The sequence below is a fragment of the Ascidia mentula genome, chromosome 6 (assembly GCF_947561715.1).
Source record: "Ascidia mentula chromosome 6, kaAscMent1.1, whole genome shotgun sequence".
Classification (NCBI taxonomy): domain Eukaryota; kingdom Metazoa; phylum Chordata; class Ascidiacea; order Phlebobranchia; family Ascidiidae; genus Ascidia; species Ascidia mentula.
Window position 1 is genome coordinate 14,289,206 of NC_138571.1, and position 21,462 is coordinate 14,310,667.

At 38.9% G+C, this 21,462-nt stretch overlaps 4 protein-coding genes across 5 annotated transcripts; all 4 read right to left on the reverse strand.

Moving 5' to 3' along the window:
- Positions 1-438: 438 nt before the first annotated feature.
- On the reverse strand, positions 439-3,765 carry LOC145907257 (uncharacterized). Its single transcript, XM_082994686.1, has 11 exons — positions 3,459-3,765; positions 2,145-2,233; positions 1,969-2,074; positions 1,784-1,894; positions 1,628-1,675; positions 1,493-1,558; positions 1,356-1,403; positions 1,124-1,302; positions 909-1,068; positions 703-806; positions 439-504 (listed from the first exon to the last, which is right to left on the reverse strand). Exons 1-11 carry the CDS (start codon positions 3,763-3,765, stop codon positions 439-441), a joined length of 1,284 nt encoding a protein of 427 aa, XP_082850812.1.
- Positions 3,766-8,909: 5,144 nt separating this feature from the next.
- Positions 8,910-10,386, reverse strand: LOC145906779 (uncharacterized). Its single transcript, XM_082994230.1, has 4 exons — positions 10,283-10,386; positions 9,934-10,089; positions 9,203-9,358; positions 8,910-9,093 (listed from the first exon to the last, which is right to left on the reverse strand). The coding sequence occupies exons 1-4, from the start codon at positions 10,301-10,303 to the stop codon at positions 8,998-9,000; spliced, it is 429 nt and encodes a 142-aa protein (XP_082850356.1). The 5' UTR covers positions 10,304-10,386; the 3' UTR covers positions 8,910-8,997.
- Positions 10,387-10,782: 396 nt separating this feature from the next.
- Positions 10,783-14,839, reverse strand: LOC145907258 (uncharacterized). Its single transcript, XM_082994687.1, has 8 exons — positions 14,714-14,839; positions 13,989-14,049; positions 12,416-13,753; positions 11,955-12,029; positions 11,643-11,890; positions 11,401-11,550; positions 11,144-11,299; positions 10,783-10,824 (listed from the first exon to the last, which is right to left on the reverse strand). The coding sequence occupies exons 1-8, from the start codon at positions 14,759-14,761 to the stop codon at positions 10,783-10,785; spliced, it is 2,118 nt and encodes a 705-aa protein (XP_082850813.1). The 5' UTR covers positions 14,762-14,839.
- A 245-nt stretch (positions 14,840-15,084) lies between these two features.
- Positions 15,085-20,878, reverse strand: LOC145905945 (uncharacterized). Of its 2 annotated transcripts, none has more exons than XM_082993276.1 (11): positions 20,662-20,878; positions 20,300-20,348; positions 18,647-19,984; positions 18,287-18,361; positions 17,979-18,226; positions 17,590-17,739; positions 16,975-17,130; positions 16,681-16,836; positions 16,114-16,269; positions 15,678-15,833; positions 15,085-15,613 (listed from the first exon to the last, which is right to left on the reverse strand). In XM_082993276.1, the coding sequence occupies exons 1-11, from the start codon at positions 20,704-20,706 to the stop codon at positions 15,518-15,520; spliced, it is 2,625 nt and encodes an 874-aa protein (XP_082849402.1). In that variant the 5' UTR covers positions 20,707-20,878; the 3' UTR covers positions 15,085-15,517. The 2 variants fall into 2 exon arrangements, with proteins under 2 accessions (XP_082849402.1, XP_082849401.1); XM_082993275.1 differs by having other exon boundaries at positions 20,285-20,348.
- Between the last annotated feature and the right edge of the window lie 584 nt (positions 20,879-21,462).

A 21,462-nucleotide genomic window follows, 5' to 3' on the forward strand; every position in this document is an offset into this window, starting at 1 on the left:
CGTCAAAACGTGGACTCCAAACTACGTTTAAAATACGTTTTGAGGAACGTTATCAACACACGTGGCAGCAACGTGATATAAAGTAACGTTGAAAACCAACGCTTATTTTACGTTCGCCCGAACGTTATTTTTACGTGAAAATATTGACTCCAAATTACGTTTAGAATACGTTTTGAGAACGTTATCAGCACACGTGGCGCCAACGTGATGCACACAACGTTAAAAACCAACGTTTGTTTTCTACCTGCAAGTGTCGACGTTCTTATAACGTTTCTAATCACGTCATTAGAGAATATTTATACCACGTGTTGTTTTTACGTTATTCGTTTCGTTTCCAAAACGTTCACGCGAACTAAGTTAGTCACCTATAAATTATGCCTGCAATATAAAATACACGAAGTATGTCAGTATAGAATACTTTATTAAAATGCCAGCAAACTACTCAGAATCAGAGGATAACAGTACCATGGTATCACACGAGCTGCTGGTGCTTGAATTAAGAGACTGCAAAAAAAGTAAACACGGAATAAAAGTGTTGCAAAAGAAGTTTCTAGTGACACCATCTAGTTTAATTTTTAGGCCTGGCAATCCACAGAATCATAATAGTTTGGAAACTTTTTAGGATAAGGGGCGAAGCCACGCAACAATGTATCAGTTTTCAGCATTTATGGCTTTAAATGAAAATAGCCATGATACACATACCTTGTAAAAGTCTCCACCACGCCTCCTGGGTGCATGTTTTAGAAATTCCGCCACCTCCTTTTCTATCTGTTTCAGGTCTGCTGCCTTACTTCTTAAACAAGCTTCTACATCATATTAAAACACAAATTGGTTTAAATTTGCAACCATTTCTCTTTGAGAAAAAGTAACCAAAAACACAAGTTGGTATATACATAGCTAGCACATACTTATTATTGCTTTGTTGGTATTCGTTGTGCAGAATGCCATATTCCCCTTTCTCCCCTTGTAACTGTAATTAGACCACAGCTTGTTCGACCCTGTAGATTTCATCATGCGCCTCACTACATCTCCGACTGATGATCCCCCAAGACTTTGCAAGAATGAAATCTAAAAATTATGTTTTATAGCAAAATTTGAAAAACTACCAACAGGTGTTACCTACAAATGATTTTTTGAATGTTTTTTCGATCAGTTTAATTTCCATCTCATCTAATGTCTCCAATGGAGTGTTTAAAAATTCTAAACTTTCATCTTCCGCTCCTTTTCCTAACATTTCTTTTATGCAGCCCAACTCATCTTTGATACTGCTCATGTCTTGTACTATCTTTCTCAACATTGCAACTGTAGGTAAGTTTGGTAAATAAACAATGCATAAAAAAATTAGTGAAAATTACCTTGGCTTTCTGTTCGGTCCAACATGTTCTCAGCTGAATCGTTATGTTCTGCAATACATAAAAACACGAGAGTCAAACCAATAAGAGTATATTTACTATCATTACCAACCACAATGACGCAAGGCGAAATAACTTACCACCAATTGCTTCTGAATCACTTCGTCTTCTTGGCTGGTCCGAATCAGCAACATTTGATCTGCTCTCTGTGTAAAGTATGTTATTGAGTTCAACATCCAAGTAGATTTTGTGATTAAGTTATCTACAAATCATACCAAGCACTTCAGTTGGAGGTGACAAGTTATTGGAGGTGATATTTTCATCTACAAAAACATACATTGGCAATTTTGGTGGAAAACAATGCTCAAACAACTTTATTTTTACAGAAGTATATTTCATGTACTTAAAACAAAAAAGGAACAAATTCTTACCCCAGAAATCAACTGCTGCTTTTCTTTTTGATGGAGTTTCGCCATCTTCACTGTCTATATTTGAAGTATCCATTGCCAAAATGCACTTGCGTATTGCCTTTTCATAGTTATCTTATAAAATAAATTGCCTATGCTGTTAACCTGTCACCATATTAACCTGACACAGATTCTACATACAAATTTACCAGTTCGGCCTAATTCCCGAAATTTATGCAAGGTCAATGTGCCTTTGTCTGGTAATTCTTGTTTTTTCGCTTTCTGCCTGGCCCCATTTTTTGGCCAAAAACACTTCTAAAAGGAACAAACTAAAATAACTGCCAACAAATTTACCACCATGATGAATTTAAAACACAAAACTTACCCCTTGTGAAGCGACCCATGATAAATGTACCACTTCCACACTTTTTTCTTCTATAAATTCAACTATCAAATACATTTTTTTAACCGAACCTGCAAACCAGTTGGTAAACATGTTTTGGAAGGCATAAGTAACCATGCACATACAAGATTATATCTCATGTAATACAGCCATAAAAACACTCTTTTTTTCACATTTGATGCAAAATGCTTGAACAGAATTTTGGTTAAAAGAAATAACTTTCATTTTTGTATGCTTTGGATTTACAACAATCACGCCAAGCATTTTAGAGTCACATGGATTCATAAATAAACTCTTTGAATTAAGATACACTCGGCATAAATACTGCACACAGCCACCATTACAAAGTTTCTCAACTGCCTCTACACACATCAAATCACTTTTTCCACAGTTAATAATAAAACTATTGTTAGGCTCCTTGGTAGAAATGTCAGTATTTGAATCTTTCACTGTACTCTGAAAAACATAACTTTTTTCTTGCACTCGTTTCACAACTTGTGCAATTGGATTATTTCCAGATCTTACCATTTTTTTTAACACTTGCAAAAAATTTTCAAACCTAAAACCACTACATGCGTCAAGACCACAAAACTGGATAGCATCAGCAGACAAATGGAGTAAACTATGTACATTGTACACCATAAACTCTTTTCCATATAACTTGCCACAATCAGTAACATAAACTTCTTCAACAGTGAATGAGCTACCGATGAATGTAACGATACTAATACTGGTGATATCAGAAATGACATTGCAACATTGAGAGTAAGAAAATGTGAATACAAATTTTCTGGCAAGACCTTACGAAGGACAATTTTTCCTGTGTATAACAGAAACTGCCGCAACTCTGTGGCTTTCCAGTATTCAATTTCTTTTAATGTTCTTGGTTTTCTGGCAAACACATAGGGCACACAGGATCTTAGCTGAAGCAGCTTATCCGAAACTATATTGATATGTTGAAGAGTCTAACATTTTTTGGACCTTTAATCCAAGTTAGCAAAAGCTTTTTCATAACACCAAGACACACTTGGTGCATGTAATCAAGTGGGAAATGTCTAACCGTGTCAATAGGTATGTTACAAAATGGAGAGATTTTGTTGTGATGTTCTTTGTTTGCTTGGCTCCTAAAAGATTCATCCGTGCGCACCACATAGTTGCATGTTTCTTGGTATGTTATACGACCAATCCAAATGCCTTTTTGCGAGCATTTATCACAGCCATAGTAGCCAAAAAACAGTTTTGTCCCTTTGACCATGGAACGTGCAGGAGCATCACACACAATACTGTGGATTTTACAGGGCAATGTCAGGCCATCAAACACAATACCATATTTCAAAATGTCACTAAGTTCTTGAATTAAATCATCCAGAAAATCATAATTTATAGGTTTAGACAATCCGTATGTAAGAGACACTAAAAAAATATATTTCAAATTTACAATGCTGCAAACCACAGGCCAAAAACAGGACTTTGAACTTTTAAACAATGGCAGGCCGTCAATGTTAAAAGAAAGATCCAAATGTCTCACTGTTATATTTTCTTTTTTCAACTTTTGCAAATGATTCAGAATCTGATTTTGCAAGCCAAAATGATAGTATTGCATTCCAGACTTATTTGTAATGTTAACAAGTTTTGGAGTTGCAAGAAGTGTTCGTGAGCACAAGGGAAGGTCGTTGACATCATTTTTGAATCCATGATTTTTAAGTATCTTCAAAAGATGGTCAACTGCATTTTGTTTGATATTAAAATCAACAGCCCACTTTTTTAAATCATCGGCTAAAGTAACAGAAAAGTCACATGTTTTGCTGTCATTAACAACCTTAGAATTACCATGTACCTCACCATGTGATGAAATGTCTTCTGTCATTTCCACTGTCTGAGAACTACATTTAGAAAACGGGTCGTTAGCAATTGCATGTGTCTCATTACTACCAGCATATAACCCAACAGAATCGTCATTTTCATCACTATCAGAACAATCGAAAAGTTTATGATAAGCTTCTGTTTTTTTTCGCTTAATTTCAGAACGTTTGCTTTTCATCCACAAACGTTTGTAACGTTTCCTATCTTTATTCATTTTTAAAAAACTTTGTTTTTCAGTGTCTAGACAACAGAAATTACACACAAATCATTTAAGATAAAAAGGATTCATACAGATAAAAAATATTGTACTATTTTGCGCGAGAAACCCGAATGTCAACGGTTTTTACCCTACAAACTAAGTTAACTACAAATCAGACGACTATTTTATGTAAAATTAAACAACCGACACGTGACAAAACACGCAGTAATAAACTCTACTCGAAAGTTTAAAATTCCATTTATCAAACCAAAGACGTCTACCACGAGACAGACAACTGTTACCTGGCGGATGAACACAATGCTTTGGTAAGCCATATATGCCTGGCGGATGAATACAATACCCTGGCACGCGAAACAGACCTTGCGAATGAATACATACATTGATAGTTTGAATAATATCTTGCGGAGGAAAGACAAATTTCTACTACTCTAGTAACGCTTTGGTCCTCTACAAAACAAGTAACAAAAAAGTATCTTTCGGAAAACAAATTACTGTACCACTTTCTACAGGGAAAGAACCCAAAACCAAATCCCAATTGTTTTGCATATGGGTTGCACCTATTTTCACATGCAGAACTATTGGCAAAAATATTTTCATAAAACCTTCGGCCAAGCACGCATTAGTGAACTCAACTTTAAACTTACAATGTTCAAAATTCCATTGGTCACAAGTCGAAGTCGAAGACGTCCACCACGACCACGAGGCAGACTACACTGTTAACTGGCGGATGAATACAATACACTGGCACACCAAATAGGCCTAGCGGAGGAGTACATATGCATTTATAGTTTGGCTGAAATCTTGCGGAAAGACAAATTCCTACTACTCTATTAACACACTGAGCTTCTACAAAACAAAAAACACAAATAAAAACAAAATGTATCTTTCAGAAACCAAACAACGGTACCACTTTCTGCAGCAAAGAACCCAAAGCCGAGGCAGGCTGCACAAATTGCTGGCGGATGAATATATGCATTTTTACAGTACCAGTAAACGTTTCCAGCACAGGGCCTGACAGATTTGGACAATACTGGATAATTATACTCGAAGATGGCGGCAAACTGTAGCCTTTCTTTCCAAACACGATTTGTACACAATATAGCGATTTCGTATCGCCCTTTGCCTCGACATGAATGCTGACTATTTTCCCACAACACCTTCTGACGGCTGTGAAATGGCGTTAGCGTGCAAACTATTTTAGCGAAAATTGGGCAACATTTAATGAAAACTTAATGCAACAAGCCGTTTCGATATGTCAAGTAGTTTATGTGTGCAAAATTTCATTACATTGTGAGAAACAATAAGAAAAATACCGACGCGCATCATCACAAACTACAGAGAAACGACCGTGCGGCGGTCGTGAAATGGCGTTAGCGCGCAAACTATTCTAGCGAAAATTGGGCAACATTCAATTAAAACTTAATGCGACAAGCCGTTTCGATATGTCATGTAGTTTATGTGTGCAAAATTTCATCACATTGTGGGAAACACTAAGAAAAATACCGACGTGCATCATCACAAATTGCAGAGGCACGACCGTGCGGCGGTCGTGAAATGGCGTTAGCGCGCAAACTATTCTAGCGAAAATTGGGCAACATTCAATTAAAACTTAATGCGACAAGCCGTTTCGATATGTCATGTAGTTTATGTGTGCAAAATTTCATTACATTGTGAGAAACAATAAGAAAAATACCGACGCGCATCATCACAAACTACAGAGGCACGACCGTACGGCGGCCGTGAAATGGCGTTAGCGCGCAAACTATTCTAGCGAAAATTGGGCAACATTCAATTAAAACTTAATGCGACAAGCCGTTTCGATATGTCATGTAGTTTATGTGTGCAGAATTTCATTACATTGTGAGAAACAATAAGAAAAATACCGACGCGCATCATCACAAACTACAGAGGCACGACCGTACGGCGGCTGTGAAATGGCGTTAGCGCGCAAACTATTCTAGCGAAAATTGGGCAACATTCAATTAAAACTTAATGCGACAAGCCGTTTCGATATGTCATGTAGTTTATGTGTGCAGAATTTCATTACATTGTGAGAAACAATAAGAAAAATACCGACGCGCATCATCACAAACTACAGAGGCACGACCGTACGGCGGCTGTGAAATGGCGTTAGCGCGCAAACTATTCTAGCGAAAATTGGGCAACATTCAATTAAAACTTAATGCGACAAGCCGTTTCGATATGTCATGTAGTTTATGTGTGCAAAATTTCAATACATTGTGAGAAACAATAAGAAAAATACCGACATACTTCTGTTTCATATAGGTATTTTCCTAACGCACACTGGCAACGTTTTGGTTACGTCACTTGCAACGTTGTAAAGCAGTGTCATCAAGGTATTTTCCTAACGTACACTGCCAACGTTTTGGATAAGTTACTTGCAACGTTGAAAAGCAGGGATATATTGGTATTTTTCCAACGTAGACTGACAACGTTTTGGTTACGTCACTTGCAACGTTGAAAGGCAGTGTCATCAAGGTATTTTCCTAACGTACACTGCCAACGTTTTGGATAAGTTACTTGCAACGTTGAAAAGCAGGGATATATTGGTATTTTTCCAACGTAGACTGACAACGTTTTGTTTACGTCACTTGCAACGTTGAAAGGCAGTGACATAAAGGTTTTCTCCTAACGTACACTGGCAACGTTTTGTTTACGTCACTTGCAACGTTGTAAGGCAGTAACATATAGGTACTTTCCTAACGTACACTGGCAACGTTTTCGTTACGTCACTTGCAACGTTGTACAGCAGTGTCATAAAGGTTTTCTCCTAACGTACACTGGCAACGTTTTGTTTACGTCACTTGCAACGTTGTAAGGCAGTAACATATAGGTACTTTCCTAACGTACACTGGCAACGTTTTGGTAACGTCACTAACAACGTTGTAAGGCAGTGACATATAGGTATTTTCCTAACGTACACTGGCAACGTTTTGTTTACGTCACTTGCAACGTTGTAAAGCAGTGTCATATAGGTATTTTCCTAACGTACACTGGCAACGTTTTGGTAACGTCACTAGCAAGTTGTAAAGCAGTGTCATATAGGTATTTTCCTAACGTACACCGGCAACGTTTTATTTACATCACTTGCAACGTTGTAAAGCAGTGTCATATACGTATTTTCCTAACGTACACTGGCAACGTTTTGTTTACGTCACTAGCAACGTTGTAAGGCAGTGACATATACGTATTTTCCTAACGTACACTGGCAACGTTTTGTTTACGTCACTTGCAACGTTGTAAAGCAGTGTCATATAGGTATTTTCCTAACGTACACTGGCAACGTTTTGGTAACGTCACTAGCAAGTTGTAAAGCAGTGACATATACGTATTTTCCTAACGTACACTGCCAACGTTTTGTTTACGTCACTTGCAACGTTGTAAGGCAGTGACATATACGTATTTTCCTAACGTACACTGGCAACGTTTTGGTAACGTCACTAACAACGTTGTAAGGCAGTGACATATAGGTATTTTCCTAACGTACACTGGCAACGTTTTGTTTACGTCACTTGCAACGTTGTAAAGCAGTGTCATATAGGTATTTTCCTAACGTACAGTGGCAACGTTTTGTTTACGTCACTTGCAACGTTGTAAAGCAGTGTCATATACGTATTTTCCTAACGTACACCGGCAACGTTTTATTTACATCACTTGCAACGTTGTAAAGCAGTGTCATATACGTATTTTCCTAACGTACACCGGCAACGTTTTATTTACATCACTTGCAACGTTGTAAAGCAGTGTCATATACGTATTTTCCTAACGTACACCGGCAACGTTTTATTTACATCACTTGCAACGTTGTAAGGCAGTGACATATACGTATTTTCCTAACGTACACCGGCAACGTTTTATTTACATCACTTGCAACGTTGTAAAGCAGTGTCATATACGTATTTTCCTAACGTACACTGGCAACGTTTTGTTTACGTCACTTGCAACGTTGTAAAGCAGTGACATATAGGTTTTTTTCCAACGTACACAGACAACGTTTGAATTACGTTATTTGTTACGTAATTTTTTGGTCAAAAAATGGTATTTACCAACGTTCCGTGGCAAAGTTGCCATTGCGTTATAATTTACGCATCCACAACGTAGAAATAAAGTTTTTCAAAACGTTGCTTTCCAACGTTAACTTGAAAACTGTTTTGCAACATTTACTTTGATAAAATCTAAGTGTGACACGTGTTTACGACCTTGCTGCGACGTTGTGAATGTCGAAACTACGTTGTGTGTTAGCTGGGAAGCACAGCACACACATAAGTAAGTCATAACAGTTGTAATTTCCAAAGGCATCAGCAAAGACGCCCACAGACTCCACAACAACAAAAATCCATGTATAATAACAGTTGATTACTGAATACTGCTCTTCTGGCAAACTTTATTTTATCGATGTTTCTCGGCGTTTCGGATGTTATGCAGCAGCCTGCATCTTGAGGTATAAAATGTAAATCAAGAAATGTGGACAATGTTTGCCAGAAGAGCAAGTATTCAGCATTAAAACATGTCTGGCAGCGTCAGTAACAATTTATTTAAATAGCAATGGATATTGGTATTTTATTGAAGGTGTCAAAAAAACACAAGTCCTCTTACGCACAACAAGTTACAGAATATGCAAATTATGCAAATAAAATGCAGTCTCATTTACAACAGGTGAGCTTGTAAATAAAGCGGTATTGGCAGTTTATTTTGAACGCATGAACTGAAACGGTGATAATAAAATCCACTTTAAAAACGAATATTTGCGATTTCGCCACAAAATTCCGATACTGTTTGTTCCGCTTCTTCCTCGAGGGGATTTCCAAATAAGTCAACGTATTGATCCTGAAACAAATTTGCGATTAAAAAAGCTTTAGGCATACCAAAGATTTGTTAAGCATAACTAGGGATGGTTTACACTGAACTAAAAGCGATTGAAATGTTCATCACTTACTTTTATCTGGCACTTTTGGATTTCAAGAAGAAGCTTGTCAATTTTGCTGATCTTACAACTTCTGACGTCAAGCTCCTTCAAATTGACAATGCACGGCGCCAGCAAATCGATTCCTGGGTTTCCAACATTATTAAAGCTGATATTCAGTCTTTTCATCTGAAAAGTGTAAATTTGTTGTTCTCGTTTGTCACGGCTGTACCCATTTCTTAAATTGTGTAATTTCCTTGGAATTGTTTAAAAAATATATAATTTACGTGCTTATGTCTGGCAAACGAGCCTCATTTCAATTTCAGTGGTTATTTTGGTTAAATACGGAATGTCATATAGCGGAAATGTTATATTTTTTCCAAAATCTTTCCAAATCGGAAAAAATGACAGAAATAGTCACAATTTTATTCAATTGCAGCATCAATAGGTCAAATAGTTTAGCGATTTTTTTGCGGTGTATGGTGACGGTGAGAGAAAATAATGTGAAACACTAGTACTTGCATTGACGATAAAACCATCCAACAGAATATTTTTGTGGTGAGCTGCAGACAGGGGCAATGTTTCGACCTAATAGGTCTTACCAGCGCAGAATTACAACCCAAATAAGCAATGACAGTCCTTCTGGCAAGATCGGTGCAAGGCTGCACGGATTGAAACATATTACGTCGAAACAGTGGCCCTATTTGCATCTCACTACAATAGCGTCATTTGCTTTATTGCCTATACAACAGAATATTGCTCACTTGGTTCTCTCTCAATGTGATATTCCTCGCAAGTTCGGCCACGTCTGTTATTCCACATTCACTTGCATCCAACTCATCTAGTTTTTCCATATTTTGTGCAATGGCGTTGATGCCATGGTTCCCGATTGGGTTGCCACAAATGTACAGGATCGTGATCTGGAATAGGTAATTGTTTCAAATCTAACAAGCGTACCACAAGCGGAATGGTTACTGGGAAAGTTGGGTAGTAAGCAAGTCCTTGGCGCAAAAGTTGACAGACCTAAGAGGGCAATCAACTATTATATTTCAAGTTCAACACAAAGAGAAAGTATTGCTTTGACCTAGACTAAATTGATGTTCCTCCACCTACCTTGCTTCCCGGTAAGCCCATGCTTTCGGTAAATCTTGTCACATCTGTTATTCCGCACTTTCTCACGTGCAACCACTCAATATTGCCGACACACGACGCCAGGTTGTCCATTCCGGCGTTTCCAATGTCGTTGTTTCGAAGCATGAGTTTCCAGTTCTGCGGTCGTGTAATCAATTTATTTTAATTAGCCATAAACAAATTGGACAAATGAAAAACCAAAACTTATGAAAGTTTAAACCTAAGTTTTTGTGACGGCAGGATGTATAGGATAGGGGTATGGGCCCATGCCTCCCCCCCTGTTTAACACCCATGTACACTACGGACTATTGTTATTTGTGATACATTAAACGCATGCCCTTCTCTCGACCTTCTGTTTCACTACGTTAGTGTCATGACAAATATCGTTAAACTGGTAAGGTGACTGCTTAATTGCGTAAGATTGCAACCAATGAGGTACTTTGCCAGGTTCCAAGCGCCAACTGGTTACTCATATTCATTGCTCATTCAATATACGACTCCAATGTTGACTCATCATGTATTATCTGTGTTATTTTCGTTACAGTTTGATTGCCCTAGAGTCAATCGGCTCACAGCAGCTCAAATCTTTGTGTTTATTTAGTTGGTGTTAAATTTTTGCCTCTGTAGGTTTTTTTGCGGAACAGCTAATACTTGGAAAATCTCGATAGAGAATGTTTCTATTAAACTGCCGGGAGATAAGGAAAATTTCGGATACTTCTTTCAAAGTACATTTTATCCTTATTCTTACCAAGCTAATGTCGTGACATAACAATTAAATAAACAAGACTTGCGTAAATGCTTATTGTTGCATACGGTCACTGACAGAAGTAACAAACAACCTACTGTTTTTTTGCTTGAAGACATACTGTCCGTGAGAGGAGAAATGTCAGTGATACCGCAATCCCCCAGTCGTATGTGGTGTATTTTATCAAGATAGGGAGCAAGATCTCTAACTCCCTGGTTTCCAATATAATTTCTACCAAGATTAAGGCGTTCAATCTGAATGCAAACAGGAATAAATTTGGTGAAACTTCAGTAAATAAGCAGAAACAGAATGATCTAGATAATCATATAATTGGCTAACTTTCCAAGTTTCTTACATTGCATTCCGATAACATTGTGGTAAATTTTCCCAGGTCTGTTAGGCCGCATCCCATTAAATATAGTTCCTTCGCCACGGGAATGCACTGAGCAACATATGGAAGTGCATCTTGACCGATGTGATTGCATGCCAGATTCACAATACCAATCTACAACAATCAAATCATCGTTGTGTACTCGTTCAATAGAAGGAAACTACCTAACGAAGTTTGAAACTTCATCACTAGATTGGAGACCTAACCTGGTGCAACATTTTTCCAATTGCTTTACATATCTTTGTTAAAGGCCCATGTTTAAGATGGCAGCCTTCCAAATAAATTGCATTCATCGGCTGCTTTATTCTAGGTAAAATTTGAGACAGTGCATAGGCTGCTGATGATGACAGAACAGAAAACCTAACATCGACAGTGGATGGGAATGCTTGGGCAAAAGTATCGACTACTTCTGGTGAGCATTCCTGTACAACGTCAACCAGGACGTCTAGAAACTCTGTTTAAAGAAATACGTTATCATAAAGCTAAGAATGCCTTTTAACACTGCAGGTAAGAGTTACCTCTGTTTTGCATCCAACCACCTCCGCACTTTTTGAAGTGGCACAGAATCTCATTGTGCAACGCAAAGGCGCGATCTGTAAACCAAAAAACGTTGGTCATTGTCGAAATAATAAAATGTTTCCACACTTGACAGAACTCTTAAAATACGTATAAGAATCTCCCAGCAGTCCTTGGACAACAAAAACTCGGTATCTGATTTTTTCACAAGTTATGCAAGAGAAAACCCAAGTCATTTGCCGGTATGTTGTTCCTGCTGACAATTAGGCATCGTCAATATCATTCATTTAAATACAAAGTAATACTGACGATGTCGAACTGTAGACGAAATATATATATCTTGGATTTTGATTTAGAGAATGTGTGACTCAAGACAAAGCCATTAGTTTCGTGGCAGTAACAAATCAACAATCTTCGGGGGACAGTTGCTGTTCACAGCTTTGGGAAGGTTTTAAAAAGCCACCTGTATTCTGAAGTTCAGCATCATCTTCTCCACCACCCAAGAGTATGCCGCAAAGAAATCTTCTAACTGTAGACCAACGCCCTCCCCCTGCAATTTGTGGAACAAGTAACCGGAATTCGTCCTCTGGCATGTATTTGCTAATGTACATAGCAGCAAAGTTATCTAGCAAGATCTGATGCTTAAAGTGCATGACTTTGTCGTCTTCGTAAAGCCTGTGGCTATAGCCTCTGTGCCCAGCAGATGTAATCATCACGTCTTGAACATCGGTATCTGAAAGGCCTTCTTCTTTCAGTTGTTTAAATGAGATAACAACCGTGCAGTTTACAATTGCTTTGTAGGCAATTCTGCCTAGGCGTTCTTCAAGACTTTCAATCTCAAGACCCTGAGCGTGTTTTGAGTGACTTAGATACCAAATTATAGCTTTGAAAACCCCAGTCATGGAGTTCAGCAGTTTGGTTTCAGAATCCTTGAGGCTGCAAATAATAAACTGCAGGAGAATCGGAGAGCAGCACAACTCAATCAACTGGGGCGCTTTTTCAAGCAAGTTATCCCAAAATTCCTGCGCTTGATTACCAGCCAATGAGAAAAAGAGCTTCTTCATGTCGTCGGCGTAAAAGTCGTCAAGGTAAATTGTACAACTTGGTCGGAGCTCATGAGGTAAGGATATGAGTGAATGTGGTCTCGAGGAAAAGAGCAAAGTGCACTTTGGAAGGAACTGCTGGCAACAGAGTTTGGCCACTAACATCCTAACAGGAATTTTAGTATCGAAATTCGTAGGAGATGGTCTTACGTCATCAAGCGACCAAACTGCCTGATCGTAGCCATCCATTATAATCGCGCACTTGTCATCATTTTTTACGATCCAGTTAAAAGCATGCTTGCTTGTATCGGGATCAATGGTCGCGAAATGTGTATCTATCAACAACTCTTGAAGTGTCATCTCTACGCCACCATAGTCTAAGTCTATAAACCGCAATAAAAATACAACACTTGAATCAAGCGATCTTGCCAATCTTTGACAGCATGTGGTTTTGCCGCTGCCTGGTGGACCAACAAGAGACAAAAAGGCGCCACTTTTCATTTTGTCTTGCAACGTCTGAAAGTCAATGCTACGATCTACAATGTCGGCAAATTCCTTTCGCGAAGATGGTCGTTTTGAACGATCAGGTTTTCTCGGAATTTTTCCACGATAAATATCGGTCAAAATGAAGGGCGGATGAATATGAGGAATATTTTTTTCACTTGACATCGCTCCGTACGGAAGTACGTCATTTAGGAGTTCCAATTTTTCTTTTTGCAGTTCAGTAAGCCTCGTTATCGCGTTTTTTTGTAGCGTATCTGCATCAACAAGGTCAAAGTATTTAAATCTTGGCGATAACCGCTGGTGATGTAAAGTAACCTATTACAAACGCACTTACCCTGTGCCTAATAAATACTTATCCTAATAAATGTTTTCGATGTATGCACATGGTAAAATGGAATGAGCACCGTTAAATTTTGAGGTTACCATGTCAGACGACTATGGCAACTTTACAGTATAAAAACCTATCGGATAATTAAATAGATGACAAACCTTCATCTTGTACAACTGTCGCTTGTACTCGACTACCCAGTTGCTCGACAAAGCTGATATTCTGTACAAAAATTGACCCTAAGTTATAGTCATATCATAAATATGGAAATTACATGCATGATTAGTTATTTGACTACGTATTTTGGTTTATATTAACAACTTTGGCTTTTGGATTCGGTGTGTAGTGTTGATGTCGTCAGGGACAGATCCAAAAGCCCTTACATGAACATATCTGGCAGTGCACTAAAAACCCCGCAGCAGCAGATAAAAGGATGTTCTGAAACTTTTTTTTGTTCGTCACTTTAGCGTGCTTGTCTTGCGTATGGCTATTTGCTCATCTGGCTCTTAAAATCGCTATTAAAGCATCATCGTGATTAAATGTATTTCTATATTTCCGAATCCACATGGAAAAGGTATACTTAGATTCAGACGATAATTCGCTTGAGAATGTCACAACTATAATCATACTATAGTATCATTACATGCCCTCCAATCCATGTACACATCTTAGCAATAGGGTGATCCTGGAAGGGCATGCGAGGAAATAAACATTTTTTCGGAAACGTGAAGTGAGTCTACAATAAGACCTTCATATCTAAACCCTATGCTAAACTGCTTCATAGGAAGTAACTATGGTGCTAGTCTTTAGCAAAAGACTTCTGGCTAAGAATACCATTAAAGTATCGATGCCTATGCTGCCTTGCGTTAGTTAATTTAAAGCTTACCACAGTATCGGCATCCACATTGATAGCTCTTTCATCATCAGCAGACATATTCGCTGGGTGTAAGAAAGCCAAGCTTTCCTCTATAAACCAAACATGAGCAACAGCTGCTGCATTCAACTCAACAACTTACGCATCTGTTTGTGTTGTTCATATGAGCATAAAGGAGGAAATAGTTGTGAAGGTGCGTGGTTTGTCATAGAGCAAATGAGTTGTGTAGGCGCACGTTATATCACAGCGCTGTAGGCTCGAGCATGACGCATGGGTTATATCGCAACCATGTTTGGCATTCCACGAAACTCAACTGTAGAACCTAAACGATTTAATATGTGCATTTTATTAAAATCGATAGCAAAATGTTTATAACCCCTGTGTTGGAATTGTCGTACGTGTTTATTTAAGCTAACCCATATGAACGAGAAAAAAGCAACGCAATCTATACAATGTAGAGAAATATGCATATTTTATGAAAGCCTACAACCGCGCAAACATAATGTCACAACCAAAGCATGCAAGCAAATACCACATGTGTGCGACAGATAAAAGGACGGAGCTCGCAAAGAAACCTAAAAGATATTGCGTTTAGTACAAATACGTCACAGGTTAGTACACCAGTGTTTCAACGATTGAGGATATGCTTTTCAAAAAAATAGTGCATGTGGGTGTTAGGCATCAAGATTTTGTGTTAAACTGCCGTTTCAATGTGCTGTAAGTCGACATTAAAATTCAGCATTACACCACGTTCGCGAAAGCGAACAATGATGTCACAAACTGTTCGATTCTCCTTTTATACATTGGTATGCTTGCTCACACACGAAGTTTTGTAACCTTTCCGCAGACCTCCAATATACTTTGTGTTGCCACGTAATCAAGTGGATTTGCGCTGATATCCAGGTAGTTGACCTGATGCCCCAAAAAACAACTTTAAATCTAGTTTAACTGTTGTAGAAATAATTTTATGGCTTACTTTGTTTGGGCAATTCTGGATCTCTGCGACCAAACTGTCGATCTTGCTAATCTCACAACTTCTTGCGTCCAGTTCTTGCATGTTAGGAATGCACGGCGCAAGTAAGTCTATTCCGTGGTTGCAAATATTGTTGTAACTCAGGTTTAATCTTCTCATCTTGAAACAAAATCGGATTTTAGAAAGCCGCAATACCGACACATGCTTACAAATGAGAAAAAAATCCCATTACGAAAGTATTGTTAAAAAATTGTGAGTTGTCGCCCAAATCGTAAGACAATGACTACAGATTTGTAGTTTAAAATACCACAGGCAAGCGGCTGTATGAATCATCCTATCCAAGCAAACTGTGTTTGTGGCTTGGTACATGCAATGAAATTGTTGCCCTTGGAATTTAGGGACAATAAAACGAATACAATCCATCGTCACCCAAACTTACTTGGACTTGTTGGGAAATAATACACCTGGTTAGTTCCTTCACGTCCGTTATTTCACATTCGCTCGCATCCAACTCTTTCAGTCCGCCCATATTCTGTGCTATGGCCTTGATACCTCGGTTGCCGATCGGGTTGCCGCAAATATACAGGATCGTGATCTGGTAAGTAAAGACAATACTTTGCATATATTAACATTGTCAGAATTGAAACGGTAAAATTAGAATAATTAAAAACATCTAAGCAGCGTCGTAGAAACGCTGTACATTTTTTACGCTATAGACGGAGTCAGTAGTGCAACAAAGAAATCTTTTTTAGCAATTTGAGCACAAGAAAGTTTAAAGAATTTCTGAAAAAGCAAAAATATGTTAGGGCTGATCCAGCCAGACTGCAATGCCTGGGCTGAAAAGCTTGTAAACCTAATGATCTTGATACGATAGCTGTGATCGCCAAGTAAGAACCTGTGCATTAGGGCGATCCTGCCAATTATGCCATTGCATGAAACATTACTGGGTTATGTGAGGGCTTTAGTAACTTTGATGGGAATATCCAGACTACACAAACCAGATTACCTTGCTTGCCGGCAAGCCCATGCTCTCGGCAAATCTTGTCACATCTGTTATTCCGCATTTTCTCACGTGCAACCACTCAATACTCCCGACACACGACGCCAAGTTGTCCATTCCGGCATTTCCAATATCGTTGTTTCGAAGCATGAGTTTCCAGTTCTACAAGGGCAATTTTTTATTAAAGTTGCTGAAGGAAGTCAGTCGAAGAGTGTTTGTAACTTGGTAATGAACTCATTCGTTCATGGATATGTTTTAGGAGAAGAGTTTCTTCTCGTACAAGAAAATATAACAAGTTACTGTTTTGCTGGCTGTGGACATTTTGTTGGTGAGAGGAGAAATGTCAGTAATGCCGCATTCCCCCAGTCGTATGTTGTCTATTTTCTCAAGGTGGGGAGCAAGATCTTTGACTCCTTTGTTGCCAATGTAATTTCTACCAAGATTAAGGCGTTCAATCTGAAAGGTAACATAGTTATTGACTATATCGAAGCCCATCGCAAATACGATCACGTGATAATTTTTAATGTGATTTGATTATAAATTGGACGTGCCACATACGTCAGGATTAGTGGGATTGTGTCTGAACAGAAACCCTATATAGTACAGTGTTTTCCAGCCTGTGGTACGCGTACCACTAGTAGTACGCGACGAGACGTTCCGGGTGTTACGCGGGCACCATTTGCGGATATAGTTCGAATTCAAAAAAATCGTAAGTAATCTCAATATTTTCGTTACTTCATCACCTAGGTTACTTTGTAACGCTCAACTAGGTGGTACGCGTCAAAATTTTTTAACCTCCAAGTGGTACGCAACCACAAAAAGGTTGGGAATCACTGCTATAGTAAGTTGTGACGAACGCAACTCTTTACATGTAGTTCCGTATAACCTGTAGTATAGGTTTAACTAGTCGCTTACTTCACTATCCGACAACATCGGAGCAAACTGGGCCAAGTCTGTTAAACCGCATCCCATAAGGTTGATTAAACCCGTGTTGGGAATACACTCAGCAACGAAGGGAAGTTCCTCTTGGTCGATTGTGTTTCGGGCCAAATTCAAGCTGCCAACCTAAAACAACCACACGTAACGTTTAGATCCGAATGTCTGATTATTGCAACGACAACGCAACGTGGAATTGATTTCATCTGACAACCAGCATGTCAAACCAACCTTGTGAAGTCACGAGTTGCACCGACGAGACTTAGTGCTATTATTAAGAAATTTTTTCGTCCTGTCAAACCTACTTTGATTTCCTTTTTTAACGAGGACCATTCCCCTGCCTAAAGCATGCACGTCTAATCACAAACCTTGTGCTTCATTTTTCGGATCGCTTTGCAGATTTTCTTCAGTAAACCTTGTTTCAGTTGACAGCCTTCCATGTGAACTCCCTCCAGTGGCTTCTGTACTTTGGGTAGGATTTGGGACAGTGCATAAGCTTCCGAAGAAGACAAAACCGAAAACCGGACATCTACAGTGGATGGGAAAACTTGGGCAAAAGTATCGACTACTTCTGGTGAGCATTCCTGCACAACGTCGACTAGGACCTCTAGAAAATCTGTTGGAAGCAAAAAAACGTGTACTGGTTTTACAAGTTAAAATAACAGAGTTTTTTTACCCCTATTTCGAATCCACTCAGATCCACACTTTTGAAAGTGTCGCAGAATCTCATCGTGCAAAGCGTGAACACGATCTGCAAACCGAAATATAACATTCACAGTGAGAACTTTTACAGTGCAATGTAAGTAAACAAATCGTGATTAGACTTTCAGCACACTAGAGAGTATTTTCCTTATTATACCAAGGGATAGTTTAGGTATATTGTTGTGACAAATTTTACTTTTTGTGCCACGATGAAATTTCATAACATTAAACAATTATGCAACATAAAAACGAAAAATTTCAGGAAAGCGTGTGGTTTAAAGGCGACCAGTTGCCTCAATCTGGTACAATAGCTGACACAACTTCAAACCATCACCTGTTTTCTGTAGCTCAACATCGTCGTCACCAACTCCTAATAGTATGCCACAAAGAAACCTTCTAACTGTAGACCAACGACCTCCCTTCGCAATTACAGGAACAAGCACCCGAAACTCGTCTTCCGGCATGTGTTTACTGATATACATAGCAGCAAAAATGTCTTGGATAATCTGGTGCCGAAAATGCATGATTTTGTCGCCCTCATAAAGCCGATGACTATAGCCTTTGTGCCCAGCAGACGTAATCATCACGTCTTGCACGTCAGTGTCCTTGAGGCCTTCCTCTCTTAGTTGCTTAGATGAAAACACAACCGAGGACTTTACAATTGCTTTGTAGGCAATTCTTCCTAAGGGCTCTTCTAGATCATGAGTGTCGAGGCCCCGGGCGTGATTGGAATGATTCAGGTACCAGAAAATAGCTTTGAAAACACCAGTCATGGAGTTCAGCAGTTTCACTTCCGAATCTTTAAGGCTGCAAATAATAAACTGCAACAATATAGGGGTGTGGCACAACTTGATCAGCTGGGGCGCTTTTTTGTTTAACTTGTCCCAGAACTCCTGCGCTCGATTCCCTGCTAGTGAGAAGAAGAGCTTTTTCATTTCTTCACTGGAAAAGTCGTCAAGGTAAATTGTACAGCTTGGTCGGAGCTCATGAGATAAGGACAGCAGCGAATGTGGCCTTGACGTAAAGAGCAAAGTGCACTTTGGGAGGAACTGCTGGCGACATAGTTTGGCAACTAGCAATCGCACAGGCAATTTAGCCTCAATGTTAGTGGGAGGGGGTCTTGCGCCATCTAGCGACCACACTGCCTGATCGTAACCATCCATAATAATCACGCACTTATGGTCATTTTTAACGATCCATTGAAATGCATGGTTGCTTGTTTCAGAATCTATTGAAGCAAGATGCGTGTCGATCAGCAACTCTTGTAGGGTCATCTTGCAGTCGGTGCAATCTAAGTCAATGAACCTCAACAAAAAGACTGTCGAATCCAATGATTTGGCCAGCCTTCGGCAACACGTTGTTTTGCCACTGCCTGGCGGACCAACCAGAGCTAAAAACCTTCCGTTGTTGATTTTTCCCAGCAGCGTCTCATAGTCAATTGTTCGATCTGAAACGTCGACGAACTCCCTACGCGATGAGGGCTTTACAAGGCGATCATCCCTAACTGGAAGTTGTCCGCGATAAATGTCTGTTAGTATGAAAGGCGGATGAAATTGGGGCATATTCTTGTCACCAGGTGTCGCGCCATAGCAGAATACGTCATCCAGTAGATCCAGCTTTTCGCTTTGCAGTTCTTTGAGGCGCGTAATTGCGACTTCCTGTAGTAGTGTCTCTGAAAAAATTTGCATAAAATTTGCATTACGGGAAAAGTAGCGTCAGAAAGGAACTAAAAACCTCGCAGCATACATATACAAAAAAAGGTAAAATGTATTATTATTCGAAAATATAATTGTGCGTTTAAACGTAGGTACTCGTGGTCTAAATACAGTTAATACATTTTAAAAATCTGTTCTTCTGGCACATTAAAATGTACATTGTATTCACCTGCTATTCATCTAGGCTTCCTACAGTTAATACAAGCTAAAAAGTGCATGCGGAATACAACACAAAAGTTAACAGGCAGTTTAAGGACCTTCATCCACTGTACCAGTATTCTCCTGTGTCGGATTTGAGCCAGAATCCCCGGTGTTTATAACCTAAAAAGAATTTTTATTGCTTGACTTACAACATGCATGGGTATAACCTAACAGTGGGTTAAACAGTGACAAACGATTCGTCTTTAACCAAGAGTTTATTAAAAATCAAAGTGGTTCTCTGTAAAAAAGTAATATCCGAACTACTATATTGTATATCTTTTAGATTACCCGTATTTTTACTTTGGATACTTTTAGATATGTTATTATATTAAAGTACTTTCACATACGTCAGTAAATGCGAGTAGTTTTGCGTCATCAAATATGTTAAAACTGCTTAAATGATCATTGAAATGCCAAATACTGTTGAACTTACCACGGTATTAGCAATCACGCTGATGCTTCTCTCGCTATGCGACATCTTGTCTTTAAAGTGAAAATAAACTCGTATCTTCGGTTACATAATCAAACTTGCGCATAGCATTGCAACAAAAGTCATTCGAAACAATTTTTTTTGCATTTTCCTTTCCTTCACTTTTAAATTAGAAAAAGCATTTGTTTCTGCATAAACAACGAACAGGTAGTGAAACACACTCAAGTGGTATAAGCCCAAAACCACCTATTAACAAGTGCAGTGAAAACTAAGGCAAACCCAAGACAATCTGGGAAGTCCGCTGCCAAACCAAACTCTCCCTTCGTGCTTATCGCTTTCTGCTCCATTGAATCTGCGGCATCAGCCACGTCAGTTGTAGTGGTTACGGCTCATTACATACGCACGACAGCAATGGTGCGCTTGCAAGCCGCAGCACCGTAATTTGTAGAACGTGCCACAATCTGTTGCGCCATTGTTACTTGTTTGTGCTGTGTTAAATGTCATCACCTGCCTTATAAATCAGTGCGTGCTAGCTTTACTTTCCATTCAAAGTTTTACTATCATTCGACGAAATAATACAAAGAGACACAAAAATGTGTGTTTTTTTATCATTTTTACCAAAAGCACTATCTTTTGCTTCGAATATGCAATGCTGACCGAAACACACACACAAGCAGGACAATACCAGTTGCTTTCACGACTTTAAAAACACTTGATCTGTTTAAATCTGTTTTGGAAAGTTGGACGTTCGTCACTTAAAGTAATTGCCTAGTTTAATCGTGACAGAAACAGTTGACTCTCTTT

Coding starts and splice junctions, on each gene's coding strand:
- LOC145907257 (XM_082994686.1), bottom strand. CDS start 3,765: ATGCAATACTATCATTTTGGCTTGCAAAATCAGATTCTGAATCATTTG. Junction 1,895..1,968: donor TCGGGAATTAGGCCGAACTG/GTAAATTTGTAT, acceptor TTATTTTATAAG/ATAACTATGAAAAGGCAATA. Junction 505..702: donor GTGGTGGAGACTTTTACAAG/GTATGTGTATCA, acceptor CTTTTTTTGCAG/TCTCTTAATTCAAGCACCAG.
- LOC145906779 (XM_082994230.1), bottom strand. CDS start 10,303: ATGGGCTTACCGGGAAGCAAG. Junction 9,359..9,933: donor TCACATTGAGAGAGAACCAA/GTGAGCAATATT, acceptor TACACTTTTCAG/ATGAAAAGACTGAATATCAG. Junction 9,094..9,202: donor TCCAAAAGTGCCAGATAAAA/GTAAGTGATGAA, acceptor AATTTGTTTCAG/GATCAATACGTTGACTTATT.
- LOC145905945 (XM_082993275.1), bottom strand. CDS start 20,706: ATGTCGCATAGCGAGAGAAGCATCAGCGTGATTGCTAATACCGTG. Junction 17,131..17,589: donor CGATGTTGTCGGATAGTGAA/GTAAGCGACTAG, acceptor GTTACCTTTCAG/ATTGAACGCCTTAATCTTGG. Junction 15,834..16,113: donor TTATTTCCCAACAAGTCCAA/GTAAGTTTGGGT, acceptor TTTTGTTTCAAG/ATGAGAAGATTAAACCTGAG.
- LOC145907258 (XM_082994687.1), bottom strand. CDS start 14,761: ATGTCTGCTGATGATGAAAGAGCTATCAATGTGGATGCCGATACTGTG. Junction 12,030..12,415: donor TGCTGAACTTCAGAATACAG/GTGGCTTTTTAA, acceptor TTTGGTTTACAG/ATCGCGCCTTTGCGTTGCAC. Junction 11,300..11,400: donor CAATGTTATCGGAATGCAAT/GTAAGAAACTTG, acceptor GTTTGCATTCAG/ATTGAACGCCTTAATCTTGG.